The sequence below is a fragment of the Vicia villosa genome, linkage group LG3, assembly GCF_029867415.1.
Source record: "Vicia villosa cultivar HV-30 ecotype Madison, WI linkage group LG3, Vvil1.0, whole genome shotgun sequence".
Taxonomy (NCBI): domain Eukaryota; kingdom Viridiplantae; phylum Streptophyta; class Magnoliopsida; order Fabales; family Fabaceae; genus Vicia; species Vicia villosa.
In genome coordinates, this window is record NC_081182.1 from 203,916,180 (window position 1) to 203,936,757 (window position 20,578).

Consider the following 20,578-nt stretch of genomic DNA (forward strand, 5'->3'; position numbering starts at 1 on the left):
ATGTGTAACTATTAGGCCTAATACATCAAAATCTGAATTGGAGTGTGATCCAACTATCTTCCTGTGATTGGAAGATGTAGGATGCACAATACATCACCTAGAGTGATACCAAATCCAACAATCTCACTAATGAGAAGATAAAACGAAGATGTTTCAGAGTGTCATCTCTCAATAAAGGAAGACAAAATACCTTAGTCAATAAAACCAAACCATCCCTACAAACACCCTCCAATCTAGATTTACTAATACATCCTGATACCATGGTTGAATCTGGTTGTTGCAGATGTGTCATCTTCCTACCGTGATTAATACACTTTAGTGTCTCTCGATATTGTAAAAAATTAATGCATTAACGTTAGGTGATTGATTTCAATAAATATATTTTAAATAAAATGTTCAAAATTATAAGTAAATATTTGTTTTACTTCTTTATCCCATACGTGAGCAGCGACATGACCTGCATATAGTGGAAATAGTGACATGTCCTTTGGACCTCCAAGAAATCCCTTAAGTGTGGCAGGAGCATGTCTGACGGAGCAGATGCAAAAACTCGGGGGTCTTCCATGTGACGACTGTAAATGAGGAGTTTTAGATTATTGCCCTACTTCACATTGTGTATTTTTAATCCTCGAGGATTTTTCTTTCTCTCTGCATAATAAAGCATGTTCGAAAAATGGACCATTTATGTACCTCGATTGTTCATCAACAATTTTTCTATGATCACATAAGCCAATCCATGATACAATATTACTAAACATATAAAAAAATTTAAAACTCAACACAAAGATATTGTATAATCTCAAAAGATTGAGATATATGAATATATCTTGTGTTGTAATAACAATATATGGACGGGTCTTCGGATAGTGTCATCTGGACGATTTCTGTTAGAGTTTGACCTAACTCACCTTACAAAACCGGTTGGTAAGGTGAGGAGTGTCACTCTATTTAAACTCTTTCAATGCTCTATCTCCAATCAATGTGGGACTTTAAGATCTTTCTAATAATTTCAAACCACTATTCGTAGCAGGAAAATATCTAACCCCAAATATAAAAAAATAAAAAGTCAAACAATCAACATCTACTAAAATTATAAATGGCATGTACATTAATTCCAAACTAGAAAGAAAATGAATGTATCCTACTTATCAAATGGGAGGAATATAAAGCGATTAAAATTACGAAGTGTTCTTCAAATATCACAATCCGATGCAAGAAATATCAGAAATTGATCAATGAAGTTAGTTAGAATGTAAGAGCAGGAATTGAGAGACTTTGGATAAATGATGATATTGTTCACACAAAGATTAAGACTTAGTATATTTTCTCTTTTTCCCAAAACTATTGAATGGGAAGAAAAAGTGGAGTTCTGTTATATTAAAGACGCGTCCAGATAACACTATCCAAATGGTTTGTTCGGAGAACTCTATCTAAACTCACTCATTTGAATATTTGGTGCATTTTATATTAAAATATAAAAATTGTTAGAGAAATATTATTCATAGTTATTTAGGCGTCTTCGGTCACTTTTTAGATATAAAATGACATAGATTTTATAGTGTAGGATATACATATTTACCCCTCCATGCATATCATAAACCTATGACATCAATTAACAATCACATTTTAAGTCCGTAGACGAAATAATAATAAACCATTAAAAACTCAAACACGCGACCGTAAATATCAAGAGTTTAAATCTTGATAATGACGTTCAACTTAGTAATATTCAGTTGAACTAAGATCCGCGAACATTTACAATCACATTTTAAAAGTTTAAAAATAGAAATTTTAGATGCCAAAAGTTACACATGTTCAATTTGGAGCAATCAAGTATTTCATATATAATCTCAAATTTCCCTACATTGTAACAATAATTGATTTACAATACATGATAGAAATGACATATCCTTTTAAACCAAAACTTTTAAAACTTGCCTTTACAACATAAACATATACAATATTCTATGCTCTATCTATCTCAAAATTCTGCAAAACCAAATCAGTGGACATTCTATCGAGCTTCTAACAATGAGATTGAAGCTTCATTTATCGAACACCCCTTTGAAGTAGATCCTGTGCTATTTGTATAATCTCTTCCATCGTAGAACCCGGGTTCACATGGTTTCGGGAGTAACTTTTCACCCTTTAACATAAAAATCACAGATGACATGTTAGGCCTATTTTCCGGTTTCCGTTGTACACACAATAGTCCCACATGAATAAATCTTAATATTTCTGAACTTATGGCCTCATCATATAATGTGTCAGCCATTAGCTCCTCTGGCCTTTCTTCAATCCATAGTCTCCATGCCTAAAATCACATCAAAGTTATATAATAAGATTAAGCTCAAGCCATACCGCGTGTCACAAGATAGAGAAACATATACACTTCAAAACTTACATGACCAAGAAGGTTTAGATGATGTTGAGGGTCACAAAACCCGCGATTCTTCCTACCACTAATTATCTCAAGCACAACGACTCCAAAGCTAAAAACATCCGACTTTGTTGAGAAATATCCATGCACTGCATATTCTGGAGGCATATATCCGCTGCAAAAAAAAAACATTGAAGATATTAAATGGGGTTGTGACATGGAAGAACTAAAATTAGGATGATAAACAAGCCGAACTTACTATGTTCCCATCACTCTATTTGTGTTAGCCTCGGCATGGTCTCCCATAAATGATCTGGCTAAACCAAAATCGGATATCTTTGGGATCATATCAATATCAAGAAGAATATTGCTTGTCTTGAGATCTCTATGTATGATTCTTAACGTAGAATCTTGGTGGAGGTACAACAACCCCCGAGCAATCCCATCGATAATTTCCAAGCGCTTTCTCCAATCTAGTAACTTACTTCGCGATGTATCTAACAGATGACACATTCTTAAGTTAGCATGAGAACTACATTATGGCAAGAGTAAAACCAAGATCAATAAGTTTGGTTGGTGTGAAAGTTTATACCAAAAATAAAGTAATCCAAGCTTCTGTTGGGCATGAATTCATAGATCAACAATTTTTCATCTTGATGAATAGAACAACCAAGAAGTTTTACAAGATTACGGTGTTGAAGTGTTGCCATTAACTTCACTTCATTCTTGAACTCCTTAGTTCCTTGTCCTGATGTTTCCGCAAGCCTCTTAACAGCAATCTCTTGTCCATCTGCCAATACGCCCTAGTAAAAATCTCGAAAATTTTAGTATCTTCACTACTTTTGTAAATTAAGGTAAGAAATTAACTCGGTATCGTAGTGACCTAGACTTTACCTTGTATACCGGTCCAAAGCCACCTTCTCCTAACTTGTTTTGGTAAGAGAAGTTATCCGTGACATTAATGATGGTTGAAAAATCAAAGACTGTTGGAAAATCATCCTCTTTCTTCTCCTTCTTGTGGTTCCATGGAATCAACTTTTTTATACACCCTGATATATTGTAATATACATTATAATATAGTAGTATTATATCATGAAATTTAATTATCATAGATTTTTTTACTTACCAAGCTTCTTCCTAAATGTTGATGTCACCAATAGAAGAACTGTAAGTCCTATGATGAATGCCATAACCCCTAAGAAAATCGCAGCAAGCTTCGTACCTAAGTTCATCTTATTCTTTGTATGATCTGATAAGCGTTGAAGAAAAAGCCGGTCAACAAGCAGTTACAAGGTTGATAAAAAAAATAAAAGAAGATAAGGCTAATCACATAAAATTACCTAGTTCAGAAAATGCGAGTCGTATGTAAATATCTTGTCCTCGATCTAAGTGTTTTCTCATGTCGACAATACTATGAAACCAAAGTAAGCAGCCACTTCCACCATTTCTGATATCTAAATTTGCGTATGCAACGCAAGAACAGTTTTTCAAACACACTGTCTTACATTCGTCAAGGCTCAAGCTTCTGTTAAACCACGACGATGAAGTGTCAGGCAGTTTCATGTTTGTGTACTTCAAAAATCCATCTCCGTTGAGACAATTCAGTTTCGTTCTCCTTACACACCCGCCAGACCAATCGGACGAGTCCCATTTCGCTTGAAATTTCGGTGTAAAACCATCCAAGCATTCACACATTTGGATGTCATTAATATTGCAGTTAGAGTTGATACCACACAAGGCATAATCATCACACTGGTCTACAGGACGAGTAACTGTCGCCTTCCAAACCTGTGACTCATCAGACCATATAAAGCGCTGCGAAGTTCCATATGGATCTAACACCGTTCTAGAAATAATCGAACGGTTCAAAGTTTCATATCGATAAGAGACTTCCTTGTCGTCGAACACAAAAAAGAGATTATAGATTCTATGCATTGGCCACGAAATTCCAGTGAAAAGAAAACCATTCCATGAGCCTGATCTATAGAGTAAACTTCCTCCCTTTGCAGTAACCAGCTGTGGAAAACCACGCGTATCTATCTGATACGAAAACTCACCGTCCGAAGGATCATCAGGACTTTTCCATGATCTGATATATCTATACGGACCGGTAACTAAATTACTCTTCAGCTTCATTCCCGCAAGGAAAGTGTTACCGGGATAATCAAAACTCTCCCAAACGAAATCCTTATTCTTAACGCTGCTGTTCGCGTCTTTCACAATAAGGTTTCCTGAATCCAACAACTGCACAACAGCTCGTTTCACCACAATTCTCGATAAATTTGAAGACCAGACAACGCCTTTCGGGCCATCAAGAATAACAAGACTTCCCTGATCATTGAGTTTCAGCAATCCTGTTGAGTTTTGTACAGGTGTATTTCTATTGGCAACCCACACAATAGCCCTAGGTGATATGCTTTTGTACCATATACCGAAGTATTGGCGTTGCGGATCTCCAAAATTAAAAAAGCCTGCTTCAAAGGTTCCTGCTGCAGAAACAAGTGTGTCACTGTATTGGATAAACTGATTTTGAGCAATAGTAGTAAAGGTGTTTTGTTTAGAGAAAGTTGGCATAATGGAGCAAAAGAAGAAAGTACACACCATTAGCATTAGCACCTTATGGTTGTTCTTCATTGTGCTTGTGATGTTATGTTCTCATCATTTGCATTTTTATCAAATTTCTGAATTCAATTGACATGGCTTTGTCCAAGTCTTTCGGTATGCACCAAATTCAAAACAAAGTCGTCAAGTTTGTTTTGTGGACTTCTGGTGTATGGTTGGTATGTTGACCAAATGTTTAATAACTCACTAATTTTCAACATTTAGGGAATAATTTTGGCAATTGTTTTCACACTTACGGTAGGTTAGACGCGGTATATGTGTTGTAATACTGATTGTAGTCGTTCACTCAATATAATATGGCCTGCAAAGTGGTTGCGTAAAATCTTTCATGATTTCAGTCGGTACAATTTCAGTCGATACAGGTGTTAGGATACTGATTGGGCTACTTGTGTGGTTGAAAATGAAGCAGGTGAGGTAGAAGTTGAAGTCTATTTCAACATTAAAGTCTAATTGAGTGAAGACTTTATTGTTATATAGTTGCTTGTGAAATGGGTTACTCCAACAGATACATCAACGGTGGCTTAATCATTCTGGACGAAATTTCTAAGAAGGGTGTGCATTGTTGTATAAAGACCACAAAAGTTATGATGATCATGATTGAATTTGATACGTGGTGTGTAAAATCAATGGATTCTCAAACAATACAAATATAAATGCTTAGCATGACTGTAAATATAATCATGGTATAAATTTAATGGTTGTGCAATAAAATTTAAAATTATTTTTCACAAATATTTAATGGGTGATCATTAATTTGTTAACATGTTTTAAATAAATGTTATATATAGTTTAAAAGTTTTAAGGTGATGTGTGAATTGATTCTACAACAACATTTGATAAGAAATCATAAAATAGTTACATATATAAGTCCACTTTATAACCAGTATTAAAAAATAAATACATATATTTGAATTTATTAGACGTCAATACAAAATTGTCCTTGGTAACTACTACTGAGAGGATGCAGGAATGGACGGTTAATCTACCGCTATTTTTGAGAACGTGGTCAAATGACCCCTTCTTTATCGTTAAGAAATGAGGACACATCATTTCTCCATTTTCTATATTGGACAGTCATTCTTACAGGGAGCGACATGTTCAATAATAACACTACAGGAAAAAAGGCCTCCTGCCACGCCCAGAAAACCGAGGCTATATGCAAAATAACCGTGGCGTAACGCTTACGCCACGGTTTGGCCACGGAAATCCAACTGTGGAGTATACGGCCGTGGCCTAAAGTAAAGTCCACGGTTTTTTGGTATAGACCACGCCTTTTTTATAACCGTGGCATTTTTAGGCCACGGTTTAGGTAGCTTGATTAAGGCCGCGGTTTGATCTTGCCATGACTTAAAAACTGTGGCTTTATGGTAAAGCCACGGTTTCATTTTAACGTTTACGACACAGTATTGGTTCAGGATATAGCCACGGTTTGGTTATGACCACCTATTTAAAATCGTTGTTATATGTTATGCATTTTAAACCATTTATTTGCCACGGTTTATTTCATGTTATGCATTATAAACCATTTATCTGCCACGGTTTATTTCTGTATCATTACATAAATATATATATATATATATATATATATATATATATATATATATATATATATATATATATATATGTATATATATATGTATATATATATACTTATATTTATATATATATATATTTATATTTATATATATTTATATATATTTATATATATTTATATATATATATATATATATATATATATATATATATATATATATAAATATATATGTATAAATATATATATCAATATTAAATTAACAATAAAATTAACATTAATAGTAGTTCATCCACTAATAATAGTTGGATACTAAGTTTTTCATCCCAAATTCAAAATCAAAACAACCATATTAAGTTGATCCATGATCCCTACACTATTTAAGTTGTACCACCACAAGTTTCTCTCAAAATGGAGTCATCCCAAAATAACCAAAAAAAGTTCTAAAAATTGGGCTAGATAACATAAAACAACTATTCTTCTTGATCTTCTCCTTGCTCTTCTTCCACATCTTCTGAACAACCACCTTCTTCAACATCTTCAGCATAACCTCCTTCCACATCTTCATGATCATCACAAGCTTCTTCCATATCTTCATCACAATCTGCTTCCTCTCCACCCTACAATAAACATAACATCTATTTCAGAATCGAATCAAAAGAGAATCATGAATCAAAAGACAGTTTTAGGCCATCACCACCAGAATCATGCATACACCTATTTCAGAATCGTTTCCCTATTTCATACACATATTTCAGAATCAAATCAATGGAAATATAGAATTCTTACAAACTGAAATAAAACAGAAGAACTCACTTAAGAATTATCTCTATCAATCAATGGAAATATAGAATTCTTACAAACTGAAATAAAATAATCAATTAAACAAGTTGGTCCATCAAGGCGCAAGGGCTTGAATTCAGTAAGTATATCCTAAGTTAGAACCCACTTTTACTCCATTTCATTTGGTCATTTTTATTCTAGTTAAGCCAAATGTAATAGTTTAAATATGAGTTCTATTCTTATCTTTACTTCTATATAGTTAAGAGATATGATTTGCTAAACAAGCAAGTACAGATCTTAATAGATTCTCCAAAAATGCACTCCAAAGACCTACTTTGTCATTGTCACCCTACTTTGTTAGACCTATAAAATAAAGCACAGAAACAACATTTCGAGTAAACACTTAATGTGATCCCTGCACTTGTTCATCCATGATAACCATACAATTTCAGAAATTCAGTGATAATTCAGTTTCTTAATGTGATCCCTATACAGTTTCTAATTCTTGATAATTGATCAGTTTCTAATTCAGTGCCCTATACACTTTCAGAAAACACTTGCCATCAAATAAGTGCCCTATACAGTTTCTAATTCAGTGCCCTATGCACTTGTTCATCCATGATAACCATGCAATTTCAGAAAACACCTGATAATTCAGTTCCCTAAACAGTGCCATATGCTGCAATTTTTGTAGTTTAGAGTATACCTGTTCGCAATGCGGAATATGAGTTGATGCAGACGAATGTGGATCAGCAGGAGCAGCAGTAGAACTAATGGAACAGCCCATAGCACTTGCCATCAAATTAGAGATCTCGTCGTCGCTCATATGTGGGTTTTGTTGCTTCATCATTGTCTTAAATAGCGCCTTCATACCATCCATCTCCCTCTTCATGCCAGCCACTTCATCATTATGTTGCCTTTTAATAACCAGAATTTCTTCTTTTCTTTTAAGCATGGTAGGTGTTATTGTTCTTCCATAGCAACGAACTCGTCCAGATTTTTCTTTCCCAAACAAGGAGTTAAATGTCTCAGATTCAGTTGAATTCTGAACTGATTCTTGAAGCTTAGACTAATTAAAAAATATTCACATTAGAAAATATTCACATTATAAAAATAAATGATTAAAGGCAAATGTTGATTAAAGGCATAATCTGCCTGGCTTACAATTACACTTGAAGTTTCCTCATCCGGCTGTTTTCCTTTTCGACTTTGTCGAGTCTCAATGAACATCTCTGCCTGGCTAACTTCCTTTCCGTCCTCTTTCTTAGCACGCTACATTGGTTGATAATAAACACATCAAAAAATGAATCACTCAACCAATACATAATTGTAAATTGAAGGATGTATGAACACCCTACCAGTTTTGCACGAATCCTCGCAAAGTTTGTTGGGCCCATCCGATGCATATACTTTTGCTTAACTCTGTTCACAGCATTGATTTTGCTAATTTTCTACATTCAGAAACAGCAAAATTAGGGACAGCAAATGTTAAATTACAGAATTAAATATTAGGGACAGCATTGATCAATTGCTAATTGTTATCTTACTTGGATGTTATTGTTCTTCCAATAGGATATCAATTGCTTGAAATGAACTTCAGGTACGGTCTGGGGACGATGCTTCAATCTTTCACTCATAGTAGTGTACTTTAAAAAACAACTCTTTTTGAGATCTTTCTTGAAACGCCTCCAAGCATCATTAATGCGAGAGAAAACCGCTCTACGTCCATTTTCAGGGATAATGAATTTATCCTACAACAAAAAAGGAAATTAGTGACAAGTAAATAAGGAACACAACTTATGTTTAGATTCATACAGTGACAAATTCCCACTTACAGTGACAAATTCCCATATACGGTCCTTGTTTGCTTTCTTCAAAGCTTTGAAGTTAGTAAAAACTAAGGGACACAAGTCTGAATTCCTTGCGACAGTGCCAAGGAAACAACTCAAATCTGTCACGGTTCGATCATTGGGTCCAATAGGTTCTCCATCATCGTCTAAGACCACCTCTTCACGATCCGCACTCTTTCTAGCATGGATTTTCAAACATTTAGTTGGTCCACGTGTCCTTTTCTTACTTGCCCCTGTGTTAGATAAAATATAATTAGCATGGGATATAAATTTGAATGAAACAATAATAAAGAATAATGCATGACACGAAGCTTAGTACGTACCTTCAGTTTGTTTACTTCCATTTTGCTGAGTGTTTTCCTCTTCACCCATCATATTTTCTTCTTCCTCAAGATTCTCACATTCATCTTCTTCACTATTTTCCCCATTTTCTTTGAGGAATTCTTCAATGGATGTCGATTTACACATTGGGCTTCGTTTTGTCTTCTTCAAGCCACTTCCTTGCCCTGTCCCGGAATTTCCATCGACTTCTATCATTGCCCTTTTCATACGATTCTGGTTTGACCTTGAATCAGCAGTGTCAGCCACCCGTTTCTCCTTAGGTTGCTGCTTTGCAGTTGAAGTATTCTGCTTTGCACTTGAAGGAAGTTGCTGAGACGCAATTGAAGGACGTTTCTGATTCGCACTCGAAGCTTGTTGCTTAGCACTTGAAACTTGTTTAGCACTTGAAACTTGTTGCTGCTTGCTTGAAACTTGTTTAGCACTTGAAACTTGTTGTTGCTTTGCACTTCCTTGTGGCTGCTTTGCACTTGCACTTGAAGGATTCTGCTTATCATTTCCTTGCTGCTGCCTGGTCCTTGAATCAACAATTTCAGGCCCTGTTTTTTTAGCAAGTTGCTGCCTGGTCCTTGAAGCAATTTCAGGCCCTGTTTTGGGATTCACTTGCTGCATGGTCCTTGAAGCAATTTCAGGCCCTGTTTTGGGATTCACTTGCTGCATGGTCCTTGAATCAGTACATTCAGCCCCTACTTTTCTGGGAGTTGTCTGCCTTGTCCTCATTTTGGTTGGATAAAACACATTGGCCGAACTATCAATCTTTGAAGCAGCAGTTTCAAACTTAGATAAGTTGAATAGTTCCCTAGATGCAGGCACAAAAGGAGGTCGGATGCCCACTTTACTAGTTCCTTCACGGTTATTATTATTTACCATCTCGCATTTGATATCATACTTCTTAGCCAATTCAGCACTAGATCTAAATAGAGGCAACCGAAAATTGGCGATAACTTGTTCACCCTTTTGTGCGGCAGCCGTCTTCTTTTGCAAGTTTGAAACCTTCTTCATTTTCTGTTAACATGGAAAATATTAAAAGAAACAAAGTTTAACCAATCAGCACTAATTTGCAATATTCAAACGGTTAACAATAACTCACAAATTACTGGACATGAAGATAAATTACATATGATTCAAAACATAGTGGATTTACAAAAACAGAAATGAAATAGATTCAACACATAGTGGATTTACAAAAACAGAAATGAAATAGATTCAACACATCCAATCAGTTACATCAGAAATTCTAATGATATTGTCATTCTCCTAATGAAAACAGCTCATAAAACCAATACATGAAAAGTTCAAATGGAAAATAAAAAAGAAATGTATTACACCAGAAATGAAATAGATTGACATTAGTCCATGAAATCAAATAGGGTATCATCATAATCAAAATCCTCTTCATCACTTTCAGCTTCATTCATTTCATAAGGTGTTTCAGCTATTGTTGCAGGTATGTCTTCCCTAACCCAATTTAATTCACCATCACCATCACTATTTTCTCCACTTTCAGCTTGTAAGTTTGACGGGTCAGCAATGTTAAAGAAATCTCGTGGAACTGTTTGCAGAGCATAATGCCGGTTTGGATCAAAAGGGTCTTGGACATAGTAACATTGATGAACTTGAGAAGGTAGCACAAATGGATCATTCTGATAAATTTTCTTATTGAAACGCACACAAGTAAGTCCGTATTTGTCTTTTTCAACCTCAAACCAATCGCACTTAAACAATACAAAGTTGAAATTTCCATAGTAGTATAACTCAATTATATCAACAATGGTTCCATAATATGTGATGGGTTCTGTCCTAGGATTTCCATCCTTGGAGCTAGCGAAACTTGAAGTTAGTGAAACTAAAGTTACGCCAGAATTTTGAGTTTTGCGATTTGTATCTCGTTTCCTAGTATGGAACCTATATCCATTAATGACATAACCTGGATACCTCTTTGCAACAAAATTAGGACCTCTAGAAAGTTTTTCAAGTTGTAATGGCACATCATCATTCTGGGCACGAGTTTTAAACCATTCACTAAATTCTTTACTTTGAGTTTTGGCCTTGGTCCACTTCCTTTTGTTAGTGTTTGAATTAACACTTTGATCATGCTCACTACAAAAGTCAACAAATTATATGTTAACATATCTCTAATCTTAGGATTAGTAGATAAATACATAGGAGGACAAATAGTTATTGTACTACCTGATGTAAATTTGAACTTCATTGCAATTGAATAAGATGTATCGATGGGCATCATCCTTTGATTTCACATCAAGATGAAAGGGTTTGCCTGCCCCCCCTAAAGGACGACCGGCAGTTGTAAAGTAATCATCTGGATCTGTTTCAAGTGAATCGGTAACATCATAATTCCGACTCTTCCTATTAAACCTTGTATCTACATTGCTATGCAAATACCTTGAGCAAAATGTTATAGCTTCTTCAGCCAGATACCCCTTGGCAATAGAACCTTCAGGATAAGCTCTATTGCGGACATAGTTCTTAAGTTTACACAAGTATCTTTCGGTGGGATACATCCATCGAAATTGAACAGGACCACCCAATCTAACTTCATTTACAAGGTGAATAGGCAAGTGAACCATTATGTCAAAGAAACTTGGAGGAAATATCATCTCCAACTGACAAAGTATCTCGGCAATCTCATTTTCTAGGTAATCTAAATCTTCCACTTGTATAACTTTCTGACATAGAGAGCGGAAAAAGGAACCAAGACGAATTAGTGGGGTTGCCACCTCCTTGGGCATTGTGCTTCTTACTGCGATTTGCAACAAATAGTGTAACATGAAATGCGCATCATGGCTCTTGTAACCAGATATTTTTTTGTCACCAACTTGTACACATTTTGAAATATTTGATGCAGTCCCATCTGGTAACTTGGCAGCCTTTATAACTCCACAAAAAATTGACTTCTCGTGCGGAGTCATTGAGAAACACGCTTTTGCAAACTCTGAACGTCCTCCACCAATCTCCCTTGGATGAAGTTTTTCTCTAATTCCCATTTCTTGCAAATCATAACGGGCTTTAATATGATCTTTTGTCTTCCCCATGATGTCCAAAAGAGTTCCAACAATACTATCAAATATGTTTTTTTCAATGTGCATTACATCTAAGTTATGGCGCAATGTATTTTGAGCCCAGTAAGGCAACTCAAAAAAAATTGACCTCTTCTTCCACGGGCCATCAACTTTCTTCTTTTTCTTCCCAAATTCATTACTGAAATCTTTTAAGAGTTCAAGAATTTCAGCCCCGTTTAACATGATGGTGCAGTTCTATGTTCTTCTTCTCCGTTAAATGATTTGACATCGTCTCTCCAAGAATGAGTTCTTGGTAAAAAGGTACGGTGGTCCATATAACACATCTTATGACTGTGTTTGAGGTATAACGAATTGGTGTTAGATTTACAACAAGCACACGCCAATTTTCCTTTGGTGCTCCATCCCGACAACATAGCATAAGCAGGGTAGTCACTAATTGTCCACAGAAGAGCTGCACGCATTTGAAAATTTTGATTCATTGAAGAATCATATGTCTCTATGCCGGATTCCCATAACTCCTTTAGCTCCTCTATCAGTGGTTGGAGGTAAACATCGATATCGTTGCCTGGAGATTTTGGTCCAGGAATCAACAATGACAACATTGTATATTCAGGTTTCATGGACAGCCAAGGTGGTGTGTTGTATACCATCATCAAGACAGGCCATGTACTATGAGATAAGCTCATGGTCCTAAATGGATTAAACCCATCACTCGTTAAGCCAAGTCTTACATTGCGGGACTCACTAGAAAAATCTGGATGGAGCTCATCAAAGTCCTTCCACGCTTTACCGTCAGCAGGATGCCTCAATTTTCCATCCTTTGAGCGCTCTTCTTCATGCCATCTCATTGACTCAGCTGTCTTTGAACACATGAACAACCTTTATAGTCTAGGAATCAACGGAAAGTGCCTCAAAACTTTTGCAGGAACTCTACAGTCATTTTTGGGTTGCTTAGACTCGCATCCTTCAGTTGCAGCATTTTGTTTCCACCGTGAAGCTTCACAAATAGTGCAAGAATTGTCCTTTTCATGCTCCTTCCAAAATAGCATGCAATCATTTGGGCATGCATCTATCTTCTTATAATCAAGGCCTAAACCACTTATCATGGCTTTTGTCTTGTAAAATGATTCCGGAATGTTCAAATCAGGCATTGCTTCTTTCAATAATTCTAATAGGGCAGTGAATGACGTATTGCTCCAGCCGTGGAGACATTTCAACAAGTAGAGTCGAATCGTGAATGATAACGAAGAGAAGTCTTTGCATCCAGGGTACAGTTCTTGTTCCGCCTCTTTAATCAAACTGTAAAACGTTCTAGCCTCGTCATTGGGACCTTCATCAACTCCGTGTGCTTCTGCCCTATCTCCATATATGTCATGCAATAAGCCAGGAATGTCATCATGTGATCCATCTTGATCTTCCATCCCATCACCAATTTCCATAGACCTTTGTAGGTTCTCCCCATGGTGCACCCAAACGTCATAACCGTCTAGAAAACCTTTGGCTATTAGGTGATCCCTAATAATATCCCTGGTTTTCCAATATATATTTTTACACTTAGCACAAGGGCATAGAAGTTCACCTCCTTGAGGACTTCCTTTAGTGAAGGCAAAGTCTAAAAATCGAGTAACACCGTTGATGTACTCTTGACTAAACCACGGTAATTTAGTCCACTCTTTGTCCATCGCTTGATAATCTATATATTTGAAACACAACACATAACACATTCAAAACACATAACACATTCAAAACTGAATTCATATAAAAAAATGCACTAACAGTACCAAAACATGTGCTGAGCAACCAAAAAATTACTGGGACAGAATTATTGTATATAAATGGAATTACTGGGACAAAATCTTTGCAAGAATTATTGTATATACATTATATACCTAATATACAACTAATTAGGTAAGAAAAGCACTAACATGATTACTGATTTATAAAATTCATTTTTAGACGGCAACGGAATTATATAATCATATACATATGAATCAAAACATTCCATGATATATACTACCACGTATTAAAATTTATATGGTGAAGCCTAAAAGAACACAAATTGTTACCTTAAAACAGAGAAATGGAGTCACACACAAATAAAATGCAGTTGTCGCTTTCCTTCGTCTCCTTTGAGGGAATTGAGCTGTATCAATAACAAAAAGAAATCAATAACCACACTGCAGCTATGCTATGCAACTTAATAATACACAAAATTAGATTTATAAAATTCATAACAGAGTCACACAAATTCATAACAGATTTATAAAATCAATAGCCCTGTGTTTGAAACAAACAAATGCTGCCTTTTAAGTAACCTTCAGTAGCAGTTACACACAAATACCAGAAGGAAGATTTCATGTTTTTTATAATATTTTCTTTCTCTTTCTGCTACATTTACTAAATATGCATAAGAAACTTCCACAGCTTCATGATTTTTAGTTTACATACTGATAGAAACTTAAAGTATGTAAACTGAATGGCTACTTAAGAGCAAGAAGTGTACATACAATAGCACAGACTATATATATATATCAGATACCGAAACTTAAAGTAGACATTTCAATAATTGAATTATTCTACGCCAAATAAAAACAACAACTAATTACAACATAAGCAACACTTCCTTACGAGATGCACAAACATTAATAGGACCCAATATAAGTTGATGCAAGAAAATTTAAGAAACAAACTACTAAGTAGTAGCATGAACAGCAGCCACAATAGTAGTGGCACATCAGTTCATCAAATCAAGTCACTAAAACATACAATCAGTTTTAACATTGAATCCTAAAGTTATATATGTATTGTGGATTGACAGTAGTTACTAGTTAGTCCCAAATCCCAAGCCAAGAATCAGTTATATCATTCTAGCAAGATTAGTTTTGCCAAAAAATCACTTTTCTACTTAAAGGTCATCAAACACAAATCATTCCGCTACAAAGTACATGTCAAAATCAACTCTAGCAAGATCTAATCCAACACAGAGGAAAGCAGCAGCAAACACAAATCTAAGTGAGCTCAGAAACAAGTTAGAACACTGACCTTAGTGCCAAAAGGACCTTCTGGATGATCTGTTTCAAGAATATTCCTCCCCTAAACAAACAAACAAAAAATACATAATTACAAACTTCCTTCAAATGAATAATCTATAGTATATTGCAGCATAATAGAGTTTCAGAGTAAAATTCATAAATTATCATACACATACACATATCATAATAACAAGAATTTCTTCTAATAATCACAAGAAATTCAATTCAATTCATGATATTAAGCATAACTAGCAATTTGATTTCGTCCCAAACAGAAAATCAATTTTAGATTTAACAATACTAACAGTCAAATAACGGAAATATCAGTTATAACTTGAATCTAACATACTTTCTCAACCTAAAATCCAGATCAGTTTTCAACCCTAACAAAATCTAACCTAAATCACCATAACAAAATCTAACATAAACTCAGTGCCTCTCTCAGTTTCAAATCACCATAACAAAATCTAACATAAATAACAACAACAGATATAACAATGCAGAGATTAGGTCAAAATGAAGCCCTCAGTAGATTAGGTCAAAACAAAACATGCATCAAATCACACTATCCAAACATCAGTAGTAGAATTTGTTTAAACATAGATTAGGTCAAAAAGAAACCCTACCGTATTAGCCTCCAGAAGCTTTGGTACCTCACATGCAAAACAAAATATATATTAGGTCAAAAAAATCAAAGGAGACGAGGGAAGATGAGGAACACGAACAGAGAAGAGAATCGTACCCATATGAATAGAGGAAGCCTCCAGAAGCTTTGGTACCTCAACTGCAAAACAAAATATATATTAGGTCCAAACAAAATCAGAGGAGACGATAGAGAAGATGAGGAACACGAACAGAGAATCGTGACATGAAGAGAGTTAGGGTTCGTGAGATGAAGAGAGTTAGGATTCGTGAGATGAAGAGGGTTAGGGTTCGTGAGATGAAGAGGGTTAGGGTTCGTGAGATGAAGGTGAAGCAGAGATGAAGATGAAGAAACTAACCTGTAAGCGATGGAGGTGGCAGCAGCGGCGGAGCGGTGGAGCGGCGAAGCGAGATAGTTTTGGGAGATGGAGTTTTCAGAGTGTGCGTGTTTTTTGTTCATATGGCTTTGGGAGATGGAGTGTTTGTTCGTGTTCTTTCATTTTTTTTCTTTTTTTTAATTAAAAAAAATAGAAAATAAAATATTAAAAGATATAGAGGGAAACTAAAAAAAAGGAGGGAACTTTTGGAGGGGTTATTTTTGGGGTTTTGGCCACAGTTTGAACTGAAAATTATAGGCCTCGGTTTCTTAGTTGCGGCTTAAAATATCTACCGTTATACAGGCCACAGTTTTACACTCCGGATTCAAGATTTCTATAACATACGTCTACGCTTTGATAATCATGGCTAAATCATATATGTGGCCACAGTTTCTGAGCTGTGGACAATTTTAGCGTGGCCGTAGGCCAAATTTCTAGTAGTGTAAGAGAAAACACATATAGTAAATAAGCGCTTGAACTAGAAAACAGACGACAGGAAGCAATGTGGACTTAACTAAAGTCCCTTGTCTCTACCTCGCCCCTTGTGGACCCTTTTTCAGATATACTAATACACGATCCCTCAAGCTCGAGGGCTTGTAAAAGGTGAAGTGTTTTAGCTTCTCCTTCCTCATTCGGACACCCCAGAGAGGCCCTTAAATGGAGCACTTTAACAGCGCTCGAGCTGAGTTCCTCTGATGTGAAATTAGTTGATTCTCTCTACCTAAGCATTAGTTGAGCCCCCATGCGAGACTTTAGTTAAGTCCTTGACTTGAGTTAAGCCCCTCAAGTGAGACTTTAGTTGAGTCCCTCTAGAGAAACTTTAGCTGAGTTCCTCTAGAGAGATTTTAGTTGAGCCCTCCTGTCATACCCCAAAATTTGCCCTCCTCTATTCATCTTCAATGGCTCTAGGTTCAAAGGATCATTCAAGTCACTCTCTCCTTTTCGATGGTCTCAAAGCTAGGGTTTGCACTTTATCAAAGGATTTTGAATTTCTAAGGCCTCAAATGGATCTCAAGAAGCTTCAATTGAGATGAAACTAAAGAGAGCCTTTAGAGGACACCTTAAGCTTTCTAAAGAGCCAAGAATCACCTCTATGGAATTAAGATCAAGGAAGTTATGACTTGTTAAGGTTGACTAATTTTTGAGAAAATGCATGAAAGAGATATTGAGCAAAATTGAATTTTCTTTTAAGCGGGCCAATCCTTTCATGTTCTAAAACTCATTTCTAGCATGGCCCATAACCTCTAAGCCCAACTATATGATTTCCTTTTATTTATTTTATTTTATTTTATTGGATTTAATTCAATTCAATTTTAGTTAAAATAAATAAAGAAAAAATCAAAGATTGGTGTTAAGCTTATTTTATCAAATATTAAGAATACACTCATAATATTTGATTGAAGACTTGTGGCAAAAAGATCAAAAAATAGATTGGAGTTAAACTTGGAAAGATTTTATACAAAAAATCAAATCAAACTTTCTTCTAATCAAAGCATGATTTCTTTCCAATTTTCTAAACCCTAAAGTGATCCATATATATTCTAAATGATGGAGGAGGCAAGGGGGACGAAAATTATGAAAAGCTAGGGTTTGCAAAGCTACAAAAAATAAGGAAACTAGGGCAATTGGAGAAGGAAACTCGCAGCCGTTCTCAAGTCGTCCCCATCACATATTCACGTTCCTGAGGACGAAGAGGAGGAGGAGAAGTCGAGGGTCGCCCCAAAAGTGCCTGAAGATCGCATACCGTAGTTTATTTTTCTCACTCTTCTTTTGGTTTTCGTATTTCATTAGCATGCATGTTTTAATTGGAACTAATCATGTCAGCAAGTTTATAGGATGATATAAGATAGGTCTGGGCTGTCACATGCGAGATTGAACGTGAAAAGGAGGCTTATCCATTAATGGCCGTGAAGCTTTCTTCTTCTTCGAAACCCCACTTGCAGGAATTTTTACTTAAAATTGATGCCACCATTGAATTCGCAGGGTATGAAATAGGGGGGGTAGGGTTAATCTTGAGCATTTTTTTTGAGTTTTTCGCAGGGCTCAGGTGTTGGCTTGATCGGAGATGGTGGCGGAAACCGCCGCACACGGTGGGTCTGAAAAACCAGGATGGAGGCCAGAGCGTATGTGGCGTTTCCAAGGAGCGCGATTGGTCAGTCAACACTGCTACTCTGGTCTTCTCAAACTCTGATTGGATGCGCAGATAGCTAATGGGACCCACGCGCTGGTTGTTTGATTTTCTATCAATGGTGTTTACTTTCATATTTATATTTTGTGTCTCATATTACTAACAACATACAAAAGCAGTGTAATTGGCAAGGCAAAACGATCTGTAACCAAGAAGATGGGGGTTCGATCCCTTGCATCTTTGGTTTTTTTTCATTTTATCTGAATTAAGGTTCCACCGGATCCAGTGTGGTTCACACAAGGCATACATGATACTCCCTCATCTCCCAACCATAGGATCTCCTATGATTCAAATCTAACGCCCAGGAAGATGCAAGCATACCATGGACCTTTGCAAGGCTGTCACGCAGGATTATTATCCAGGTTTTTTTTGTTTATTATTTTATTAGTTTATAAACTTGTTTTATTTATATTATCTATTTTAGTTTTAGAAGTAAATTTAGGGTTTAATTAATTTAATAAATTAAGATTAGACTAATATTAGGATTTAGGATTTATCTCCCGATTATTCGATTATTTCAAACAATTTATTTAATTGGTGTTAATTATTTAAATCATAAAAACCCGAGAAATGTTATCATGTATTAGGGTTTGCCCCACCCCATTGGCCAGTGGCCAAAGTATTAGGATTAGGGTTTTCTATAGGTTTTAGCCAAACAATAATAGAATTTAATTTATTATTCGCTTCGATTAAATCAATTGATCGCGGTGGGTAGTAATTATTTAATCGTTTAAATAAATATAAATTAAAATACATTTTATTTTGCTAAATGGTTTTAACCAAATCTATTGGTTACGATGATTAGCATACCTTTTAAAACTCGTTATTATTTGTAATCGAATCTATCGATTATGAGGGATAACGATAAAAATCAATAATTAATTATTAAAACACATCAATTTGCTAACGGTGATAATCGAACCAATCGATTAGAATAATTAGCAATGCTTTTATTAATCTGTTAATTATGGTGATCAAACCTATTGATCATCGCAATTAATAGTACAAATTAAAACCAGGGTTGTACGCCCAAATCTAAAACATTCAAAACACTTCAAATCAAACTACTGATTTTCATCCTTATTCAAAACTACGATAGGCCATTCAAAAAGCCTTCAAACCATATCAAATCAATTCTAAGGCGTACAACCCTGTCCCCGAACTACGTAGACTCTGATCCTCCATAAGGAGGTACGTAGGCACTTGGCAACAAGGCGAGTCCCCTTCCTTCTAAATCTCATTTTTCCCGATTTATTTCCCTTAATTATTTAACCCTCGAAAGCATAAACCTTACCTTAATACTCTTAGCCATAAAACTGTTGACCTTAGATTCAAAGCCATAGGAAAGGGTTGAGGGTGCCTAACACCTTCCCTCGACCTGAATATAGTATCTTACCCTGATCTCTTAATTGCATAGGTTTCCTATTCGCCTTGGTAGAATAGGTGGCGACTCTAAACATTAATTTTTTAGGCAGGTTGCTACACCTCCAAGCGAGACTTTAGTTGAGTCTCTTTGGCGATACTTTAGTTAAGCCCCCTAAGCGAAACTCTAGTTGAATCCATCTAGCAAAACTTTAGTTGAACCCCCTGAGCGAGGCTTTAGTTGAGTCCTCTGCTGAAACTTTAGTTCACCCCCAAGAGATACTTTTAGTTGAGCCCCATAGACGAGACTTTAGTTGAGCCCCCAAACAAGACTTTAGTTGTCTTCGAGAGATAAAGTTTATGTTACTCCACTCTAAGACGGAAAGGATCTCCTTGTGGAAATACAACATTCCTATTGCTCTTTTTAAGGC

The 20,578-nt window shown here is 35.8% G+C and overlaps 2 protein-coding genes and 1 long non-coding RNA gene across 3 annotated transcripts; all 3 read right to left on the minus strand.

The window, feature by feature from the left end:
* Positions 1-1,805: 1,805 nt before the first annotated feature.
* LOC131657160 (G-type lectin S-receptor-like serine/threonine-protein kinase At4g27290) lies at positions 1,806-5,389 on the minus strand. The gene is made up of 7 exons (XM_058926638.1): positions 3,721-5,389; positions 3,507-3,629; positions 3,275-3,429; positions 2,973-3,183; positions 2,640-2,877; positions 2,405-2,555; positions 1,806-2,314 (listed from the first exon to the last, which is right to left on the minus strand). The coding sequence occupies exons 1-7, from the start codon at positions 5,012-5,014 to the stop codon at positions 2,015-2,017; spliced, it is 2,472 nt and encodes an 823-aa protein (XP_058782621.1). The 5' UTR covers positions 5,015-5,389; the 3' UTR covers positions 1,806-2,014.
* Positions 5,390-6,825: 1,436 nt separating this feature from the next.
* LOC131659753 (uncharacterized) lies at positions 6,826-10,507 on the minus strand. The gene is made up of 7 exons (XM_058928902.1): positions 9,490-10,507; positions 9,152-9,399; positions 8,864-9,067; positions 8,675-8,767; positions 8,481-8,588; positions 8,023-8,385; positions 6,826-7,153 (listed from the first exon to the last, which is right to left on the minus strand). Exons 1-7 carry the CDS (start codon positions 10,505-10,507, stop codon positions 7,007-7,009), a joined length of 2,181 nt encoding a protein of 726 aa, XP_058784885.1. The 3' UTR covers positions 6,826-7,006.
* A 4,105-nt stretch (positions 10,508-14,612) lies between these two features.
* LOC131657161 (uncharacterized) lies at positions 14,613-16,316 on the minus strand. Its single transcript, XR_009300519.1, has 3 exons — positions 16,205-16,316; positions 15,589-15,639; positions 14,613-14,689 (listed from the first exon to the last, which is right to left on the minus strand). It is a non-coding gene; the product is annotated as an uncharacterized LOC131657161 (long non-coding RNA).
* Positions 16,317-20,578: the final 4,262 nt, after the last annotated feature.

Bases quoted from the DNA above. Each gene is read 5' to 3' on its own strand.
- LOC131657160 (XM_058926638.1), bottom strand. From the start codon at position 5,014: ATGAAGAACAACCATAAGGTGCTAATGCTAATGGTGTGTACTTTCTTC. The intron at 3,630-3,720 runs GTAATTTTATGT...AACGCTTATCAG, and splicing joins ACTCGCATTTTCTGAACTAG to ATCATACAAAGAATAAGATG. The intron at 3,430-3,506 runs GTAAGTAAAAAA...ACAATATATCAG, and splicing joins AACATTTAGGAAGAAGCTTG to GGTGTATAAAAAAGTTGATT.
- LOC131659753 (XM_058928902.1), bottom strand. From the start codon at position 10,507: ATGAAGAAGGTTTCAAACTTGCAAAAGAAGACGGCTGCCGCACAAAAG. The intron at 9,068-9,151 runs GTAAGTGGGAAT...TTTTTGTTGTAG, and splicing joins GTATATGGGAATTTGTCACT to GATAAATTCATTATCCCTGA. The intron at 8,386-8,480 runs GTAAGCCAGGCA...TTTTTTAATTAG, and splicing joins AGGAAACTTCAAGTGTAATT to TCTAAGCTTCAAGAATCAGT.